The 21,795-nt window shown below is 40.6% G+C and overlaps 1 protein-coding gene across 8 annotated transcripts in view; it reads left to right on the top strand.

Annotated features, from left to right (window-relative positions):
* The window catches only part of SLC41A3 (solute carrier family 41 member 3), a 76,827-nt gene that overhangs the window by 37,485 nt on the left and 17,547 nt on the right, over positions 1 to 21,795 (top strand). For 5 of the 8 annotated variants that reach the window (XM_036009372.1, XM_028524836.2, XM_028524835.2 and 2 more), the window contains 2 exons: positions 9,172 to 9,279; positions 17,784 to 17,855. In XM_036009372.1, the coding sequence (XP_035865265.1) occupies positions 9,172 to 9,279; positions 17,784 to 17,855 (180 nt within the window). Of the gene's footprint in view, positions 1 to 9,074; positions 9,280 to 17,783; positions 17,856 to 21,795 lie in introns of all 8 variants that reach the window. The other 3 variants (XM_036009373.1, XM_036009371.1, XM_036009370.1) reach the window with 3 other exon arrangements.

The raw sequence follows: 21,795 nt of genomic DNA, 5'->3' as shown, positions 1-21,795 counted from the left end.
TGGCTTCCATTGTACCCAGACCATGCCTGCCCAGAGGAGGCTGCCTGCTGGGGCCTGAGGCTTAAGAATTTATAGCAAGTACGACCTCCTGACTTGGCAGGGACACTTCATGGGCTGTGCCTGGCACAGTCCTGAGACCAAGGACACTGGTTGGGTTCTGACTTCACCTCCTCTCAATTTGGGGCCAGAGGTCTCTCTCTTTTTGTAGTCCGAATTCAGTCTATGGTTGGGCCTAGGAATTGGATTGAGGTCCAGTATGTGGTCAGAGTATCAGTTTTTCCCCCCCAAAAAACTATTTATACAAGGAAGGTATAAATATTTCTCTTTCTCATAAAATAAGTATTGGAGGTGAAGTTAAGCCCTCTTTGACCACAGCCCTCACTCTCAGTTTGTAGCTGTATTATGAGGTCGTGCATGTTCTTCCAGACCTTTTGGGGTTTATGTATACATGTGTGTACCTGGAGACAGTAAGAATATGTGTGTGTTTTTAAGATTTTATTTATTTATTTTTAGAGAGAGGGGAAGGGAAGGAGAAAGCGAGGGAATGAAACATCAGTGTGTGGTTGCCTCTCACACCCCACTACTGGGGACCTGGCCCGCAACCCAGGCATGTGCCCTGACTAGGAATTGAACTGGTGATGCTTTGGTTTTGCAGGCCCACGCTCGATCCACTGAGCTACACCAGCCAGGGCAGAGTATTTTGTTTTGTTTTGTTTTAAGATTTTATTTATTTATTTTTAGAGAGGGGGGAAGGGAGGGAGAAGGAGAGGGAGAGTAACAGTAATGTGTGGTTGCCCCTGTGCACCACCTACTGGGGACCTGGGCATGTGCCCAGACTTGGAATTGAACCAGCAGTCCTTTGGTACACAGGCCAGAGCTCAGTCCACTGAGCTACACCAGCCAGGGCAAGTAAGAGTGGCTTTTAGTGTTGTTCGAGGGTATGTGATCTCTCTTCACTGAATCAGAGACAAATCAGACAGGGCCCTTGCCTTTGAGCAGCTGAGAGCCAAATGCTGCGGAGTAGGATAGATGAAGTCACTTGTTCACCTGGTTCCTGCTTTATTCATTCAGCACATTTTGTTGAATGAACTCTGCTAGCTGCTCTTGGGCCCTGAGGGTGCAATAGTGAGCAAAAGCAGACCAGCACCAGCCTTCTTGGCATTTGTAGTCTAATAGGTGAGGCAGATGCTCATTAGACCATACCACAAATGAGTGAGTGAGTGGAGGCAGTGAGCAGACATTTGCCTGTGAAGGAAGAGGGAATAATCCATTCTTCCTAAAGGAGTCAGAGAATCTACAGTTAGTAGGACAGTTGGAGTTTAATTTTGGATAATGTAGCACTTTCCAGGATGATGTGAGGAATAGTAAACATCCCAGGTGAAGGGATCAGTGTATGCATAGGTATGGACAGATTAGTGTATGTTTGTGAAGAGTGAGGAACATGAGTACCACTATCATGGAGATGGGGCTCTGGAGGCAGGCAGTGAGGGACAATGTCAGCTCTGCTCAAGAGTTTAAGTTACATACTGAGAGCACAGGGGTTGTTGATTTTGTTGTCATTCTTTGTTTTAATAATAAATATCATGTATTTGTTTTATCGAAGTATAGCACAGAAGTATAGATCATTGTACAACTCATATATGTATAGTTTGATGGACCCTCAAGATTAATGCACCTCAGTAACCACCACCTGGGTCAAGAGCATTCTCAGCCCTCTATGCCTAGCCAAACCTAAACCACTCTTCTGACTTATAATACTGTAGATTCGTTTTGGCTGTTCTGAAGGCATGATACTACCAGGAACATTTTGTATATGTCTTTTTAGAGGGGAGGTAGGCATATGTTTTTTTTGGGGGGGGGAGGGTAAAAGGATTCTACTGGGTATATGTCCAGGAGTTAAATTGCTAATGAAAGGTTAGAAGGGGCTGAGTGACATGGTTGTATATGTACAACAGCACTCAACCCTGGCAATGGGGTCAGAGATGCCCTGGAGGGTGTGGTTCCAGCCACAGGGCAAAGCTGAGAGGCTGTGTTTGTGATTCAGAGCTCTCCAAGTGCACGAATCATTACTTTTGATTTATTTCAGCTTTGCCAGTGCCCCAGCTAGATGTCTTTAAAGTGTTGCTCTTTTGGAAGGTAGTGGCAGAATTTAAGACAGTTGTGAAAATTTGGATGCCAGGATGTCAGGGAACACAACAGGTTAATTAAATCCTGGCTGGCAGAGCAAGAAGGATTTTTGGAACTACAGTGGGTGGAGCAAGGCAAAGGAGGCTTGATGAGGAGGGCCTGTGGGATATCAAGGTTTGGTCAACAGCTGGGTCAGCAGGTGTAACACTCAGAAGGCAGATCTGAGCTGGTCATTGAAAACATTTATGATCCCTGTAAAGAAGTCTGTAAATGAGACAGCTCCAGCACAAGTTAATTGATTGGATTAATAGTGTCACCAATATCCAGAGTCCTACTGTTTTTCCAGTTTACATTTCCATGTTTGTCGACTTTGTCCCTCATGGTTGAAGGATGCCTCGTGTGTCTAGACATGATTTCCCAAATCTCCTTGGCCATGATTGTGTCCCAGCCCACACCCAACTGACTGCTTACAAGAAGGATGGGACCCCCACAAAAGGTTAACCTTTCAGCCTTTACCTCTTTCAGGTGCTTGTTGATGGAGAGTGGGGTGGTTGTGGAAGGTAACTCAAGCTTTGGAAAGGAGAGGATGTGGAAGGAAAGGAGAAATGAAGATGAAACATGAGGGAAAGTCAGGATTATGACAGGAGGTCTGCAACCTTGGGTTTCCCGAACTCTGGGTTTTACTTTTGGCAGAAAGAAGACTTTGAATGGATTGGGGTGCATCCAGGACTGGGAAAGGACTGGTCAGGAGCCATGTGTGCTACAGGGAAATCAGTGGTATGGTGGCAGCCTGATCTCCTTGGTCTGGTTCAATCTGTCCTTTAAGGGAGTTTCTCAGCTGTGGAATTAGAATCTTGAAAAAGATTGACCCTGTGTTTTCTTGAGATAGGGTATTAGTTCTGGTTTAATAAGTCCCACAAGGCTTCGTATAACCTGAGGGCTGGCCAGAATTGAAAGTCGGTGCCCATTTAAAATCAAGGATTATTAGACTTCGGTGAAATTTCTAACTTTGTAGCTTTCCTTTTGGAGAAAAATAAAATCCTTTAAATTAAATTTTTAAAAATTAAAAGGTCAGGAGGAGGACAAGGAGCCCTCAGTGGAAGCCAAGATGGAATGGTTACAGAGGCTGGCATAGCACAGGGGATACAGAGAGCTCAGAGGTGTGCCTGTCTCACAGTGGGAGTTTAGTACATGTTTGGGTAGTGGTCATGGGGTGGAAAGCTCCCCAGCACAGAGGGAGCAGCAGAATGGATGTTAGGAGAGCCAGTGGAGTCACCTACTTGGAGGTCACTGCTTCCTTTAGGGCAGGGGTATCCAGCCCACAGCCTGCAGGATGGCTATGGATGCAGCCCAACACAAAATTGTAAATTTACTTAAAATATTATGAGATTTCTTTTGTGATTACATGTTGTAATGTCATGTGAAATTAATGTACATGCATTCTCGCTGTTTGTAGGCATATGTAGCTTCAGTTTTACAGTGATTTGTGGTTCCCAGTGTGTTCTCTTCTAAGCGCAGACAGTAGAATTGACACCATCAGATGCTACCTGTGTTCGTGGTGACATTGTGAGGCAGAGATTATCAATAATATTTCCATCTACCATTGCAACTTTATGGCATTTAATGTTATTTAGAAGTCAGGTGAACATTCTTATTTGATTATTAAAGGTACTTTCATACCTCAGCGGTGCCTCACACATCACTCGCCATGTTTTTTACAATTGGCCCTCTATGTTGCCCTACGTAGTGGTAGCTGAGAGGGCTGTGGAAGGGCCCTAACCTTGATTTCTATTTTCCTGTCAATTAATTATTATAATAAAAGTAAATAAAGTCCCTTATCTTATTATTATTAAGTATATTATTGATTATACTATTACAGTTGTCTCATTTTTTTGTCCCCTTTCTCCCCCTCTACCCTGCACCATCCTTCTTCCAGCATTCCCCCCACCTTTACTTCATGTCCATGGGTCGTACATCTAAGTTCTTTGGCTTCTCCATTTCCTGTACTATTCTTAACTTCCCCCTGTCTATTTTGTACCTACCATTTATACTACTTATTCCCTGTACATTTTCCCCCATTCTCCCCATTCTCCCCCTTTTCCCTCCCCTCTGATAACCCTCCATGTGCTCTCCATTTCTCTGATTCTTTTCTTGTTCTAGTTGTTTGCTTAGTTTTTCTTTTGTTGTTTTTCTTTTTTTAGGTTCATTTGTTGATAGTTGTGAGTTTGTTGTCATTTTACTGTTCATAATTTTGATCTTCCTTTTCTTAGATGAGTCCCTTTAACATTTCATATAATAATGGCTTGATGATGATGAACTTCTTTAACTTGACCTTATCTGGGAAGCACTTTATCTGCCCTTCCATTCTAAATGATAGCTTTCCTGGATAGAGTAATCTTGGATGTAGGCCCTTGCCTTTCATGACTTTAAATACTTCTTTCCAGCCCCTTCTTGCCTGTAAGGTCTCTTTAGACAAATCAGCTGACAGTCTAATGGGAACTCCTTTGTAGGTAACTCTCTCCTTTTCTCTTGCTGCATTTAAGATTCTCTCCTTATATTTAATTTTAGCTAATGTAATTATGATGTGCTTTGGTGTGTTCCTAGGTCCAACGTCTTTGAGACTCTGAGCTTCCTGGACTTGCATGACTATTTCCTTCACCAGATTGGGGCAGTTTTTCTTCATTATTTTGTCAAATAAGTTTTTAATTTCTTTCTCTTCTTCTTCTTCTTCTTCTGCATCTGATAGGTTCACTATCTTCTTGTTGCTTAGTTCTTTTTCCAGAGTTTTGATTTCCTCTTTTATTTGGTCTATATTTCTTTGTCTTAGAGTACCTTTTACATTGTAAGCTGAGGAGACTTAGGTATTCTCCAGGGCAGGGCCACACACTTTGCTGCCTTGTGACACTGTATGTGAGGGAGGGGTCAGAGAGGGAACAATGCCATTTGCTTGGCTCTCACCATACTTTCAAGAAACTGGCAGTTTGTCCTGCTGCCACAATCCTCACAGATTTTTACAGTCTTTATTTTTCCCATGCTGGAACCCTGGGTTGTGCAGTCTGTCTGGCTTCCCAGTTGTTCCTCCCCCTTTATCCTTACGCAGATGTGGGAAGGCCTGGTTCACCAGCTGCTACTTTGCCACATGTCCTCTCCAAGCCTCTTGCCTTCGGCCCCTCCTATTAGTCTGGATGAATGTTTCTTTAACTCCTTGGTTGTAGGACTTCCATGTAGTTTGATTTCCTGGCAGTTCTGGTGTTTTTTTGTTTTTTTAAATTGGTTGTTATCCTTCTTTTGTTTACATGAGGAAGTGAAGTGTTTCTACCTATACCTCCATCTTGGCTGGAAGCTATTTTTATGTTTTAATCTCAGCCTGACTTCTACAATGTCTCAAAAGAAAAAAGAACCCCCGAAAAGAAAAATTATGAATGAAGGAATATTGTTCAGTGAAAAATGGACAGGTGACCACTTTGTTATTGAGGCGAATAGTAAGGTACCCTGCTTAATTTGTAGGGAATTTGTGTACATTTTCAAGACTATAATTTGAAAGGCATTATATGCCAAAACATACTACCAAATTCAATGTGTATGAAGGATTGTGTCCTAAGGACAAAATAATGGAACTGAAAAAAAGTTTTTGTCTTCTTAACAAAAAATTTTTCAAAAAGTTACTACTTGGGCAGATTCCATTGCAAATGCTAGTTATGTGGTAGCATATTTAATAACAAAAAAATCAAAACCATTTCTTTTTTTTAAGATTTTATTTATTTATTTGTAGAGAGGGAAGGGAGGGAGAAAGAGAGAGAGAAACATCAATGTGCGGTTGCTGGGGGCCGTGGCCTGCAACCCAGGCATGTGCCCTGACTGGGAATCGAACCTGAGATGCTTTGGTTCACAGCCCGCACTCAGTCCACTGAGCTATGCCAGCCAGGACCTAAAACTATTTCTGATGGTGAGTTTATTTAGCAATGTATAGGAAGCATGGCAGATATAATTTTCCCTGAAAAAAAGGAGAATATTTCTAAAATCAGTTTGTCTCAACAGATTATAGCCAGGCAGATTGATAATATTGGAAAAATATTGAAAGAAATTTGGATAGTAAAGATGCTAATTTTAAATTTTATGCTTTGATGATCGATGATAGCACTGTTGCTACAGATACGGCTCAACTTGCCATTTTTATTCAAGGTATTGATGCTGAATGTAATGTCACTGAAGAAATGGCTTCTTTAGTACCATTAAAAGACACAACTAAATTGAGAATTTTATATGAAGCAGTAAAAAATATGTTAAAGTGATTTTCTTTGCCTAGTTTCAACATATCTGGGATAGTTACTGATGGTGCCTGGTGATGGTAAATAAAACAGAGACTTGTAAAATTAATATATGATGCAGTTGCCACCCAAAACTCATGTCTGATGAACTATCATTGCATAGTACATCAAGAAAACTTATGTACAAAAACTTTAAAAATGGATAATGCCATGGAAATCATCATAAAGACTGTGAATTTCATAGGAGCCAGGGATTGAATCATCCCCAATTCCAGGAATTCCTTAAAAGTATTGACACTGCCTATGGTGACATCATTTACTTTTCAGAAGTAAGATGGTTAAGTCGAGGCCAAATGTTGAAAAGATTTTGTGATTTGTGACATGTTATCAAGTCGTTTATGGTATCAAAACACAAATTTGTGCCAGGACGATGATGAAAACTGGCTTACAGATTTAGCATTTTTATTCGATTTAACAATTCATCTAAATGAGTTAAACATGCATCTTCAAGATGAAAACCACGTTATCCATACCATGTTTCAAACCATAAGGGCATTCCAAATGAAACTGAAGTTATGGCAAGCTCAAATGAAGGCAAACAATTTTATGCATTTTGATACATTGGGTAAACACAGTCCTGTAACAATGAAAAATATGCGGCCTTGCTTTTTGATTTGATACAAAAATTTGAAAACATTTCAAAATGTTTGGGGAAATAGTCAATATTTTGCTATATTTGTGTCTTGATTTCAGTTGACATAAATATGTTACCTGCCAATTTTCAAATGGAGTGCCTAGAGCTGCAGTCTGACATTCACCTTAAAGAAAAATGTGATCATGTCTCCTTACTGGACTTTTATAGATCCTATCTTCCCAGAGACAAATGTTTCTTGCTTCACAATCATACTTTGTTCATCTCATCGCTATCTAGCACCACCTACATTTGAGAGCAACTATTTTCAAGTATGAAACACATAGGTAAAATTAGAACCGAAATGTCTATGAGCACCTTGAGAACTCACTGAGAATTATAACTACTTCTGTCAAACAAGATATTAATGCACCAGTTTCTCAAATAGTGTTAAACATCCCACAAGTTTTATGTTGCCTTCTTTTACTTTTACAATAAAAACATTTAAAAAATCAATTGATGCTTTATTACTTAGATATGTACATTTTCTATATTAATGATCACAAACTTGGGACCTGCTCGACGATTTTAAAAGATTATTGAAAGAGCCGCTGCATAATTTGGGTATTGCTGCAGATTACTGTGGTAGTCAGAGGCTTGCACAGCATTTAATCATGATAGGTGACAACAAGAACTCCTTCAAAATTTGGTGATGCTGAGGAAGAGAGGGGGGAGGCGTCTGTGGCAGGGAAGCCGAGAGAGCTGGGGTTTGTTTTTACTTTTGGTTTGGTGGGTACTTGATGTTGCATGTAGGCAGGGAAACAGAGCACACAGGAGCGTGCCAGTTTGCAGAGGCAGTAGGAAGATGTTTAGGGTGGCAGCAGAGAGGACCTTTGCCCATGAATTGATGGGAGATCACGCTCTGCTGGGTAGAGTGTGGTAGCTCATTAGACAGCTGCCCAGCTGCACTGGGGCCCGACGCTTCCCAAAGATTGGGACTGTGATTATGGTGTACCTCCTTGCCTGTATCCTTGCCTGATACAGCTTCCTTCTGAATTTTTAGAAGAGCACAGACTCATAAATCCATCAGAGCAGGTAAGGATTCTGAATTTCACAGCTTTGTAGGTAAGGAAAGGGAATAATCAAGGAGTGAAGACCATAAACAATGGGTCTTAAAAGGGCCTGGCCCAGTCCCTTCACCTCTAGGCCTGGTAAAAAGTTTTGTTGAGCTGCTGCTTTACTGATGATGACTCTCCAGGGCCCAGAGGTGAGTGGATCCTCACACCTTCACACAGCTCTTATCTTAGGGATTGGGGGACCTCAGGCCTTCTATCTCCTCATTGACAAAGTTGTTTTTTTTTCAGGTCTAGCATTCCAAAACCAGGAGGTCCTTATCATATAGGGGGTCACAGATATCTGTAGGGGCCAGGGAGCTCCAGTAAGTCAGGAGAATCATTACAAATTGATTGAGCGATAATCTAGTGTATGTGAAACAGGTTGGAGTAGTTTTTACTTCACAAAGAATTTTTTTCTCTTCTAGTTTTCTTGAAACCTGCATCTCTTTCATTCCTTTTATTTTTAATTTTTATTTCTTTACATTTGATGGAGACCTGTGTAGAGACACATTCTATCTGTTTTGACAAATGCAGAGCCCCCTACATGATGTACCAGGGTAACATGCACTCAGCCTTGGTGCCTGAGAGCAGTGGTGTAGGCCTGGGGCTGCCTGGAGGCTCTGTCCCTGATAAAGCAGTGCCATTCTTCAGCCCATGCTCTCCCAGTTCATGTGAATCTCCCAACATTGAAAATTAGTGACTCATTCCTATTTCTATAAACACGTTGGCACTCCTGACAAAGAATGTCTGCAGGATAGGCCAAGCCTGTTCCCCAATTTTCCCAGGTGCTGAGGGCCAGAGAAAGGGACTCTTGAGGCCACTACAGCTGTTCACTGAATAATAGTATTAAGAAAACTTCACGGCTTCGTCATTATTTTTATTTAGTTTAAAGTCATTAAAGAAACTAGTTAGTGTTATTCATTTATTTTATAGGGAGTAAGAAGTAACTTATGGAAAGTTTCTCTCAACAAATGTCCAATATATGTCAATATGTGTGTGTGGATTGAATTTCTTATTCTGTCCCCACCAGCACTGGCCAGCATTTGTGGAGATTAAAGACCTGTTGACATTGGTGCCCCCCTTAGTGGGCCTGAAGGGGAACCTGGAGATGACACTGGCGTCACGACTCTCCACAGCTGTAAGTGGACATCTGGGCATCTGGACCACCTTCCCCTGGGGGAGGGAAATGTTTGCACCACCAGGTCTTCCTGAAGTAGCTTGTACGGGGGTGGGTTGGACTCTGTAAAAAGACAAGTGTTGTTGAGTTTTGTTCTGTCGTGATGCCTGTCATCCTGGTTTTCCATAGCCTAAGTCGGACTGCTTGTCTGCCCAGGCTCAGCCCCTATGTCCCCTGAGTTTCTCTAACCCCATGTCAGGTAGGGCTCTGTTTCCCTGTGCCCAGTTTACATGCTGCCATTGCTCAGCCACCTGGACCTTGAGCCTAGCTCCACACGTTTGCACTGAAGCCTTAATGAGCACTACAGGCTTGGTGGAGGATTTCATAGAGGAGAGGAGACAGAGTATTAAATGGTGTTAATGACCTCTGTGAGGGATTTTGTTCTCCAGAAGGGTTCCTTGAATGTCACACAACCGGAGGAGGTATTTTCCTGTGGATTCTTTAACTAGAAGGCTCCTAACTTTGCCCTTCTTCTCTCTCCCAACTCTTCTGGGAATTGAAATTCTTTTTCTCTCTCTCTGTGATGCCCACTTGATATCCAGTATTTGAAAAAGGCCTCTGGCGACAGGAAGTGTGGTGTGTTCAAGAAACTGTGAGAGGAGCCACAGATTCAGCTGGAGTGCTGAGGGTGAGGGGAGGGGGCTGCCTGGAACAGGAAGCTGGAGACATAGATGAGGGGTGGTTTGCTGAACAACAGCCCCCCAAAATGTCCATGTCCTAATCACTGGAATCTGTGAATATTACCTTATATGGAAAAGGTTTCTGCAGATGTGATTAAGTTAAGGACCTTGACATAGGAGAGCATCCTGGATTATAAGAGTCCTTATAAAGGGGAGGCAGAGGGAAGTTTTAGATAGAAGAGAAGAACTGAGAGAAGCAGAGTCCCAGAGAGAAGATCCTCTGCCACTTTGAAGATGGAGAAAGAGCTACAAGCCAAAAAATGTAGCTCTGCATACTGGCAAAAGAACAGATTCTCCCCTAAAGCTTCCAGAGGGAGCAAGGCTCTACTGACACCTTGATTTTAGCCCCATAAATTCAGGCCTTGGCCACTGGAACTGTAAGAGGATAAATTTCTGTTGTTTTATGCAGTAATTTGTTATTTCAATAACAGGGAACCTGGCACATGGGACCAGATCATGTAGAGCCCTATAGGACATCAACATGTTTTAAGCAGCAGGTAACATGAAGCAGGCACACACAAATACACATTTACACACAAAAACATGCATACCCATGTATGTATGTATACACTGGCATGCCTGATTATATTGATCATTGTCTAGGAGGGAAAAAAATGTTGATTGTTACCTCTGCCATGCTGGCTTTTCAGGTGTTAGGTTTTTATTTCATAATGCTTAGCTGCATTTCTCTACAATGATCATATCTTAGTGCTGTAATTCTTTTAAAATATGTAAAACATAGAGGGAAAATAGAAGGAATTCATATAATTCATTACAGTGATCTGTCCAAGGAGAACAGTCCCTGTATCATCACAGAATATTAAAGGCATTCAACATTCATTCTTAATTTTATTAATCATTACATTAAAGTATAAATTAATATAATAAAAACTGACAGATTTTCAAATTTTTTATAATCCTCACCTGGGGATATGTTTGTTTAATTGATTTTAGAGAGAGAGAGAGAAAACATTGATGTGGGAGAGAAACATTGATCTGTTGCCTAATGAATGCTCTCTGATCGCAGGTCAAACCCACAACCTAGGTATGTGCCCTGACTAGAAATCAAACCTGCAACCTTTTGGTGTATGGGACAATGCTTCAACCAATTGAGCCACTGGGCCCAGGCAAAACTCACAGATTTTATATGTACATGTGAGTTACTTTTGACAGTAAATTAAATAAACACATACATACATACCCATGTACTATTAGCCCAATTGAGATATAAAACATTACCCTCTCCATACAAGGTTCTCTCATTTTGTTTTAGTCAGTCCAGTCTCTCGCAGCACTTTGCCCTGGCAGCCTCTGATCCAGTTCCAATCTCTGTAGATTATGACTTCCCTCACACCCATTCATAATTTTTTTGAAAAAGAAACTCTTAGTGCAACTTTCAACAGAATATTTTACTGATATTGTTCTGGATGTTTTAGCTAATGTAGTAAGCCACGGAAAGCAAATGAGAGCTTTAAATATCGGAAAGCAGGAGAAAAACTTGTTATTGATATGCTTGTATTCTTGGAAGATTCTAAGCAAATTAACTAGAAAACCATTAAAGATAATAAGCTCAGTAAAGTAACCTGGTTTTAAAATATTTGGATGAAATTTGAAATATACATTAACACATATATGTATCTATGTACTTTTACAGTCACTAAAAATAATTACAAAATGCCATTGGAAAAGAACTATCTTTCAAACTATTAACTGATTTTAAAGCATCTTCAGCATGAAGCCTCAAAAAGAAAGGTACAGGACCTGTGGAAATAAATCTCTAAAAAGGGAAATACAAATGTGGAAATACAAATACGAAGTTTCTGACTGGGTAAAGTCGGTGTTGTAAGTTACCAGTTCTCCTTGTTTTAGTTTGTAAAGGTTATACAGTTATTATCAGCATGCTAAAGGGATTTAGGGAAGTTTATATGGAGGAATGAGTGAGATTACCCAAGAAAATATTGGTGGGAAAAAAAAGAAAGAATACTAATGGTAAAATTTCACTTCCAGATTTTAAAATTTAATTTAAAGTTATAATAATTAAAATATTTTGCAACCAGTCTCAATTGATATTATCATAGAGCAAAACAGAACCTCTAGAAATAAGCTCAGATATATACAAATATAATCTATTATGTGATAATACTGGCATTTTAAATCAGTGAAAGAACTGAGTTATTAATAAGTGATTCTGAGATAATTGGTTTATTCTTGAAAGTAATTTTTCTCTAAGTTGTCATACTTAGAGAAAAATGTAAATATATATTTTGAAAGACTGAATAATTTTTTAAAAGATTTTATGTTTAGGGAGGGAGAAAGAGAGGGAGAGAAACATCAATGTGTGGTTGCCTCACACGCACCCCCTACTGGGGACCTGGCTCACAACCCAGGCATGTGCCCTGACTGGGAATCAAACTGGCAACCCTTACCGTTTGGTTCACAGGCCTGCGCTCAATCCACTGAGCTACGCCAGCTAGGCCAAAAAGACTGAATAATTTAAAGTGAAGCGTGATAACAGAAAAGCACACCAGTATTTTTAGAATCTGCTGATAAAAAATGCTTTTTAAGTATCAGAACAAATGCAAAGTCCAGAGAAGAAAGATGATGGCCTGCCTCATTTAAATTGGAAGTCATGTAATAATTTTAGTTTCCTGGGTCTGCCTTTAAAAAAGTTCTGCAAACTGAGTGGCTTAAACAACAGAAATTATTGTCTCAAAGTTCTGAAGGTTGTAAGTTGGAGATCAAGATGTTGGCAGGGTTGGTTTCTTCTGAGGCTGGAAGTGAAAATGTTCTATGCCTCTCTCCTAGCCTCTAGTAGTTTTCTGGCAGTCTTTGGTGTTCCTTGGCTTAGAGACATTACCCTTATCTCTCTCTGTATTTTCACTTGGTTTTCTGTCTCTTTCCTATCTGTTTCTAAATTTCTCCTCTTAAGGACAGCAGTCATATTGGATTAGGTGCCCACCCTATTCGAGTATGACCTCATCTTAACTAATTACACCTGCAGCAATACTATTGCCAAATAAAGTTACATACCAAGGTACAGGGTTAGGACTTCAACTTATTGGGGGTGGGCACAATTTTACCCATTACAATTTCCTTGCCTAAATTTTAAAGGAGAATAACCAAAAGGAAAAAAGTATGTACAAAATAAGAGTTTGTATCCTCAAGTATCTATAAACTCTTTCATGGTTGTGGCTGTCCTTTAGATAACAGTGATTCTTAGCTGGTTAAGCGTTGTTATACTTTAGATTTCCTTTTACTTTCTGTACTTGTGAATGCTGCCACCTTTAAAGCAGGCTACCCCTGTGATTTGGGGTGAGAGTCAGAATTCTTTACCTGTAGATGTGTGCCAGGAACTGGTGTTACGGATCTGGGGGCTCTGTGTCCCTCTAATCACCACTCTAGGCACTGCTCTGCTTTTTTTTTTACCCCAACACACACACACACACTCTTGCTGCTTGTGCTTAGACCCAGGCAGCCAGGTGTCCCACTGTTGGCACAAACCAGGCAGGCAAGGGAAGAGGCCAGCCCTCCTTAAAGCTCCTGCTTTGCTTTCTGAACCAAATACCCTTTCAATTGTCCTAGTCACCCTTCTGCTCCCATCATCCCCAGGGCCACCTCTACTTTGTGCATTAGGCCTTTCCTGCTTTCATTTTAGGTTATGGGTTCTTCTGTCAACCGAACTCTCATCTGCCTTCCAGTGATCAGAGATTCCCCTTAATCTGTGTTATACTATAGATAACTCTTCTTGTTTTCTAGCACTTTTTAAAAAAACAAAAACAAAACCCTATCTCCTCAATGCTAGAATGAATCCTGTGATGCTATATTGAAGACAGAGATACCGGTATAAACTCATGTTTATTTTAATATGTATGCAGATAGATACAAAAAAATATGAATGTTGATGCATACATACATGGGTTAGTGTACATATATACATTTTCTAGCTCCATCCACTAAGAGGACCTAGAAGCAATACTAGTGCAGTAGCACCTAGCACACCTGGTGCCCAGACCTTGTTTTCTGATACCATGCTCCAATAAAAGGAACCAGCATCCTTGAGAAAAAGGCTGGGGCAGAGAAAATTTGAGTTGAATCTGGAATATATGATAGTGCTGGGAAATAAGGAGGTGCTAAAATGAAGGTGAGGCATGTCAGAAAGAAGTAGGAACCAAACTGAAAGAGCTCACATTGCCCATAGCTGGAACAATTTTAGCAACAAAATAAATAGTACTGCCTTATGACCTCAAAAATAAAATAACTACCCATGAGCCCATATATAGCATATAAATAAATAAGTCAATAAATGGGGGAGAAAGTACATCTCCATCTTAAAGAAAAATGTAAATTAATAAATGTGGAAAGAAAGGCAGAAATATAAAATCACCGTTAGAATACCACGGTGATCATTGTTGCAGGCAAAATCTGCTGATGAAGTAGTAGGTAGCACTGTTAGGAGAAATAGGATCTTTGCATAACCTCTAAGTATCTCCCAAATATTTGTGAATTGCTGTGGTCGTTTTAGCACATTTCCTCAAATCTTTGAAATGCAGTCCTCTAGGAGGTGAAATTCAGTACCCCTTCCCTTGAGTGTGGACTGGACCTAATGACTCCTAATTAATAGAATATGGGAAGGGAAAAATAGTTAAGTTTACAGTGGAGAATCCTGGCAGGTATCACCTTCCCCAGTGAACAAAGTTAACATCACTTGTGATCAGCCATGTTGCTGTCATGTACCCCTGGATACCAAAGAGAAGACCACTTCGCCTCTGCACTCTTCTCCGTCAGAACCCATAATCTCAGTTTAATCATGAGCAAACACCAGACAAACAGTGAAAGGACACTCTGCAAAATATTTGACTAGTGTTCTTTTAAGGGGTCAGGGTCATGAAAGACAAAAGGTGAGGAACTTTCACAGATTGGAGGAGACCAAGAAGACAGTGACAATTAAATTCAGTGGGCCATCCTGATTTATTTCCTGAAATAAGGAAAGGACATTAGTGGAAAAATCGGGGAAGTCCAAATACATTCTGTTGTTTAGTTAATAGTGTCGTACCAATCAGTGTTAACGTCTTAGTAGTTAATGATTGTCCCATGGTTGTATAAGATGTTAACATCAGGAGAAGCTGGAGGAAACCTATAGGGGAAACCTCTGTGTTAACTTTGGAACAAATTAAGATTGTCTTTCTCTATTCCAATTTGGGTAAGAAGAATAGCAAAATTTATGTTCTACTCACTCCTCTATCTTAACCCAGTAAATATACATATATTTTGTTATTAGAAAAAAACATACAAAGCAGTGACAAATGTTTTTTGCTGCTCCTGAAGATATAACTTACTGGGTAAGTCAGGATCCTGGCAGGAAAGAGGTAGCACACAGATTGGATTCGAACAGAGTTTAGTGAGTTCATTCACCAAACTGTGGGCAAGTGAATGGCAAACCAAAAAGGGACAGTGAAACACCCCAGGACTGGCAACAATAGAAAGTAATCACTCAAAGCCTAAAGGGGCAGGAGGTGGTTTTCTTTTCTCAGAACTGGGGATACCTGAGCCTGTAGCTGGAGGAGAGGGCCATGTGGCTGGAGCTGCAGGTCTGGGTGAGGGAACGTAGCCACTGGCCAGTGAGAAGGATGGAGAGATACGCACACCCCCAACCTCACTCTTCTGGCCCTCCAGTATCTTTCCATGGCTCCCTATTGACCAGAATCAAGCAGAAACAATACCACAAGGGAGCTTGTACATGTAGCCACACAGGTCAGTCTTCCAGGTACAACCCAGAACCAGAGAGGTGCCTGGAGAATATCCATCACACCATGGTCTGAACCAGTGAAAGCAGACTGTTTGATACAGACAGTAAGGAAAAATTTAGAAAATCTAGAACTGAGAAAGGATTCCATAGGATTTCTTACAGAAACCTGTACTTAGGAGATAAAGAGATTTAAAATGTATAAGTATATGTAATCAAATACACATTTAAGAAGGGCTTTCTCTAACCTCTTCTGTTGACATGGATGTAGATTGATGTCTGTAAAAGATGCTCCAACTTCCCACAAAATTTCTCTTTGTAGTCTTAGCAAAAAGCCACCAAGCCTGTGCTTATTTAGACTGGTGGTGTTCCTCAGACTCTTACCCTGATATCTCTAGGACCACCATTTAGGGTTAAGAAATGTCCCTCTATCTTGATGGAGACCTGCCTCCTGAGGACTCCTACCTATGGTTTATCCTGATGGCCTGTGGGCTTGCTGCAACCTCACCATCCTGTTCTTCTCCCTCCCCTCCTTTGCCACTTGGTTAGCCCCCCACAGTCCTGGAAAGTAGGCCCTCTAAGGGTCTTCAACTCCACACCAAATTCCACTGCCATTCTGGATGATTTCAGCATTCACATGTATAATTCATTCAAAACCCAAGCCTCCCAATTTTTGGACAGCTTTGGCTCCATTGACCTTCACTTGCATTCTACACAGCTGCCCATTCCCATCCCCTAGCCTAGAAATGCTTCTAGATGCTCCAAAATCCTAGTTCCTTAATATGCTACCTCTTCCCACAGCTTCTTTCCCTCTGGCACTCTTCTTCCCTCCTCTCTATGAGATCTCCAAACTTCCCCAACCTTCTACTTCCTGTTCTATAATATACCTCTGGACACCACCAGGCACCTTCACACAGAAAAATGGCTGTTGCATGGGCCATACAGGTTATAGATTTGTGTATTTTAACCATTTTGTAGAGATGGAAATAAAATGTTTTGAGAAAGGAATACTTTTCAGATTCATACTCAGGGGTCATAGGTCAGCATGCCCTTCATCTGATAAGAGCGGCACCGGCCTTGGAATTGGTTGATTGATAGGAAACTCTGAGCCCCAGGAGTGCATAGTGTAGGCATGGAGCAGAGAGGAGGGACGAACGCTGGCCTTGTGTTTTGGGCCCATTGTGGAGTCTGCAGCTGTGTTCTGCTCTACTTTGTGTCCTTGCCCCTACGAGGATCCTTGAAGTGGGTATTAGTCTGTTTGTGGGAAGAGGTGACTCAGGCTCTGAGATAAATCCCAGACATCTGTCATACTGAAGACAAAAAGTGCCCCCCCATTTGTAGAAAGAAATGTGATTATATTTTTCCCAGCTGTGTTTAGGAACTTAATGAACTCAGTACAAAGAAACTAGGAAAATATATTTGCTTTGAAACTTTTTCTTATCTACGTATTGAATTTTGCTGGCAATGCTGTGGTATTTGGAGCTGTCTACCATTTCTGAAGGAGAAAATTGTATTTCTGATCCTGTTTTTTTTTTTTTATCCTAAGAGAAGAGAGACTTATATGCATTTCTGAAACAGGATCATTTGCAGAGATAAAGTTGGGGTGGTTGGTTGTCCTTTGAAATGTGACTCACTGGAGCGGGAAGAAGGGACCTGCAGGTGTTTGGGAGAATGTGGCCAAAGATCTGGCTGAGATCACAGGCCAGGTTCACAGAGATGTCCCTCCCTTTCGGTCTGTGGGTGAACTTGGCAGTAAGGTGGCCCTGAAGGTGGGTGACGTGCTCATGTGCATGTATATATGTGTGTGCATTTGCACACTTGGGAATGGGAGTCATGGCTCATGGCACCATCTGATTCTTAAAGATATCTTTACCTCTCCACTCCTGAGTCACTCTTTGGAAACCTGATCAGAATAATTTGTTTTGACTATAGTGAAATGGTATTTGCTGATTACTCTTCTGACTGATTGCCTTTTCCAGGAAGGACTGACCTAGTTTTGGACCTAGCCATACTTACCCTTTTCCCCTTTCTCTCCATGCTAGGCCAACACTGGACAAATCGATGACCCCCAGGAGCAACACAGAATCATCAGCAGTAACCTTGCCCTCATTCAGGTGACTTTTCCCTTTGTCTGATTGATTTATCCCTTCCTCACTTTTGAATCTGCAGCCAGGCCCACTCCAGGTAGGAAGGGTGAGGGCAAAGTGAGCCCTTATCCCTGTGCTCTGGACTGAGTTTTGGGGATGAGGGTCAATCATCCATTCACTCCATGCCCACCAGACCACAAGTAGCTGGAGGCTTCTTGAAAGATTCACCTGTACTTCCTTACTTCTCTTTCTTGTAGCCTGGGGTGCTAACTGCCTTCTCTTCCCATTCTATGCAAACTGTGCTTGCCAAGGTTGCTGCCATTCCCCTGTGATTGCCTTGTGCATGTGATTCTACTTATTTTTTCTGGAGCATCTGTATGTCATTCCTACCTGAAAATTCCTCCTTGGCCCCACTGCTGCCTCTCTACCTATTTCATCTCAGCCTTTCCAAGACCTTCTTCTTTGTCATTTATATACTGCCTGCTCTTTCAAACATATACATCCCTCTAGTAGATCCTAGTTGGCTTATGTGTTCATCTGCTCATTGAGGAAACCTGACTCTGAGAGCCTTAGAAGAGATTGGCTTAGGGGCTCAGGCAAAGGCGGAGTTGTATCTAGACAGGAAGTGGCTCCTTCCAGAACCTCCTGGGCTTCTCTGGCTGGGGGCAGTCTATGCCTACACAAACAACCTGGACTCTGAGATCAGACAGGCCTGGAGTTAAGGCCATTATGTATTAACTGGTGGCATGGGCAGGGCACACAGACTCAATTAGCCATGTCTCCCTGTTCATCAAATTAGGAGAATTCCTACTTTACCCCTCACCTTGGCTCCAGAGCCACTACCTGCAGCTCTCTAGTGGGTATCTCTATCTGCGTGTCCCAAAAGTATCCCTGAAACAGCATAGCCAGATTTGACCTGTCACCTTCTCTCCTCACACTCAACTGTTCTGAAGTCCCTAAATCAGTTTAGTTTGATGGTTGAAAGCTTACTCTGAGTGTCAGCTGGGGACCCTCAGAATCACTTCCACTTACCTGTAAGGTAGGTTGTTATGAGCTGTGGATCATGGGAGAGGTATGGTGTCTAGTTTGCACATATTAATCAATCATGTTAGCTATGCCTACTGAATATTCTTAACATTTAATCATTTGAAAACTGAGTGAACTTCATCTTCTCTGCCCTTTGTCCTTTCAGCCAGTAAATGAGCATCCTACCTCTGAGCTATGCTGGAATCCAGCCCTGCCCTCCTTGCCTTAGCCTCTTGGTCCCTTGGCTAACTGCAAACCTCTTCACTGCTTTAACTGCTTCAGGCTTCTTGACCTTCAGCTCACCTCTGCATAGCCACCTGAGCAACCTTTTCTAAAATGTAAAGCTAATAAGTCCTCTTTTTCTTTAAGCCTTTTTGATGGTTCCCCCATCCATGAGTGCCAAAAGGCATTCATGGTCTGGTCCCACCTTCCCCACCAGCCTCATGTCTTGCATATGTGATTATCTGTCCTTGGAGTGTCCTTTTCTTTTGTTCACTTGTCAAGGAAGCCCTTTAAAGACTCCAGTCAGATCTCAGTTTCAACCTGACACAAGGCACAGCTCCTTGGTGCCTTGCATGTGTTGCTGGGGCTGCCTTTATTATGATTCTGTGTTTAGATGTCTGCCTTCTCCACTTCAGGTGATTTGCATGGGCCTGGACCACCGGTAATATACTGTAAGGTCTGGGTAATTTACAGCCAAAGTAAGCCTGCAGCTGAAGACTTTGGGAAATTAAATGAGACACTGATGGCATTCGTAATAGTGGGTCTGAGCACAGGCAGGTAATAAATACCTCAGCTACAATTCACTGGTTTTACTTTTCTATTTTACACCAAATCCTTGTTTGTATGTATGTACATTTCCGCATGATTGATTGTTAACAAACATGTATTAAGTCCTGCTCTGGGGCCAGGCAGCAACTTTGCACATGGTCCTAATATTAGTGTGGGTATAATTTTGTCCCCTCTATTTTTAAAAAGCTAAACATTGAAACAAATTGTGTAATAAGTTTCACAATCAAACTTTTTAATAATTTCAGCATACTCCATAATGTAAATAGAACCAAGAGTGTTATTTAAAATTGTTAATGTCTAATAGGGCCTGGAAATTTCCCAGTAAGATTGAAGGGCAGTCATTGAGACCTAGCCCAGCAGGCCAATGCAAAACTGGGCCCTGTCCCACTTCACTTAACTATTGGCCTGCGGGTGCATCTGCAGTTGTTTTGAAGCTGCTACTTGATAATTATACTGCAACAAAAATGCTCCCTTTTTGCACAAATTTCTTAAGAAAACTTTCCACAAGTTCAGAAGTTATGAACAGTTAAAGGTTCCACATTTTTTCCAAAAGCATCACAAAATATTTTGTTTCTTAGTATTAAATTATAGCACTAGTATTAATATTTGAAGCATTGGTTTCTCTATAACCTCACCAGCATTGAAAGTATTATTCTAAGCCATAGACAATATATGGTGACTTTCTGTGTTTTTAAAAATAAAAATATTATATTATATATATAATTCTGTAATTTGTACTTTTCTCTTAATGATTTCATGAATGAAAATCACTTACAAGGGCAAATAGTAAGCACTCAGACAATAGCAACTCTAAGTATCATTATCATTATGTGTCTTTGTTCACATTTGCAGTTGTTTCCCTGGGAAATGCTAGATTATAAGGTGTATGGGTAATTTACATCTAAATTTTCCTCCAAAATTCCTGTACCAATTTTACCACATCAATGTATAAGAGACCATTTTTCCATATATTTGTCAATGTGTATTTTGTTATCAAACTTTAAAATTTTAATTTTACCTAATCTGATGGGTAAAAATAGTGTATCCTATCCATTCATAGACTCATTCATTCATTTATTTGGTGAGCACAGATGAGGGCTGAAATCCAGGTTCTCTTCTCAGAGCTCAGGACCCCAGGAGGAAATAAGACACTGCTTAACTTAAATAAGAAAGCTAACAGTGGTTACAAATAAATAAGATGCCTTTAAATTGTTATTTCATTTAAAATTCCCCTGACTACTAGGGGGCTGACTGTCTTTTTGCATGTTTCTTGGCCATTTGTGTTTCCTTTTCTGTGAGTTCCCTGTCCACCTCTCTTGTGCATCTTTCTATCAGGTTATGTTATCGTTGTTGTTTAGTTGTAAAATGGACTTAATTATTCTGATACTAATCCTTTATTGTATATGTTGGAAATATTTTCTCCAAGTCTATCTCTGTCTTTGAATTTTGTGTTATCTTGTGTTAAGTCATACTTGGACTTAGTTTATCTACAGTTTTCTTTATTGATTTTAAATGATGTATCTTTAGTAGTAGTAATTTAAAATCTGAAACATATTATTCTATACTTTCTCCTATTTTACACTTAAGATTTAAAAAAATTTTTCTTTAATCCTCACCCAAGGATATGTTTATTGATTTTAGAGAGGTAGAGAGACATCAATGAGAGAAACAAACATCAATTGGTTGCCTCCTGTTTATGCCCAACTGGGGATTGAAACCTCAGCCTTTTGGTGTATGGGAATGAAGCTCCAACCAATTGAGCCACCTGGCCAGGGCACACTCTAGATTTTTTCCAAACAGATATTCAGTTTCTCTTACTCTATTTATTCACTAGTCATATAGATTTGAAATGCCTTTTATCATATTAATTTTTCATATATTCACGATTCTATTTCTGAACTCCATTATGTCATATTGATCTATTTTTCTGCCAGTATACCCTGTTTTAATTACTAGCTTTAAAACACATATTGATAATAAATATGCCAAAACTCTTTCTTGATCTTATTTCTCAAAATTGTTTTGGTTATTGTCACACATCTACTTTCTTTGTGAAATTTGAAATGTGTTAAGTTTCATGAAAAAAACTGTTAGGACTTTGATTGGAATTATATATGTGAACTTGGAGGGCACTTTTCATCTTTAAAGG

The sequence above is a fragment of the Phyllostomus discolor genome, chromosome 9 (assembly GCF_004126475.2).
Source record: "Phyllostomus discolor isolate MPI-MPIP mPhyDis1 chromosome 9, mPhyDis1.pri.v3, whole genome shotgun sequence".
NCBI lineage: Eukaryota > Metazoa > Chordata > Mammalia > Chiroptera > Phyllostomidae > Phyllostomus > Phyllostomus discolor.
The sequence above is the reverse complement of the archived record's forward strand: the minus strand, read 5'-3'. Positions and strand labels throughout refer to the sequence as shown.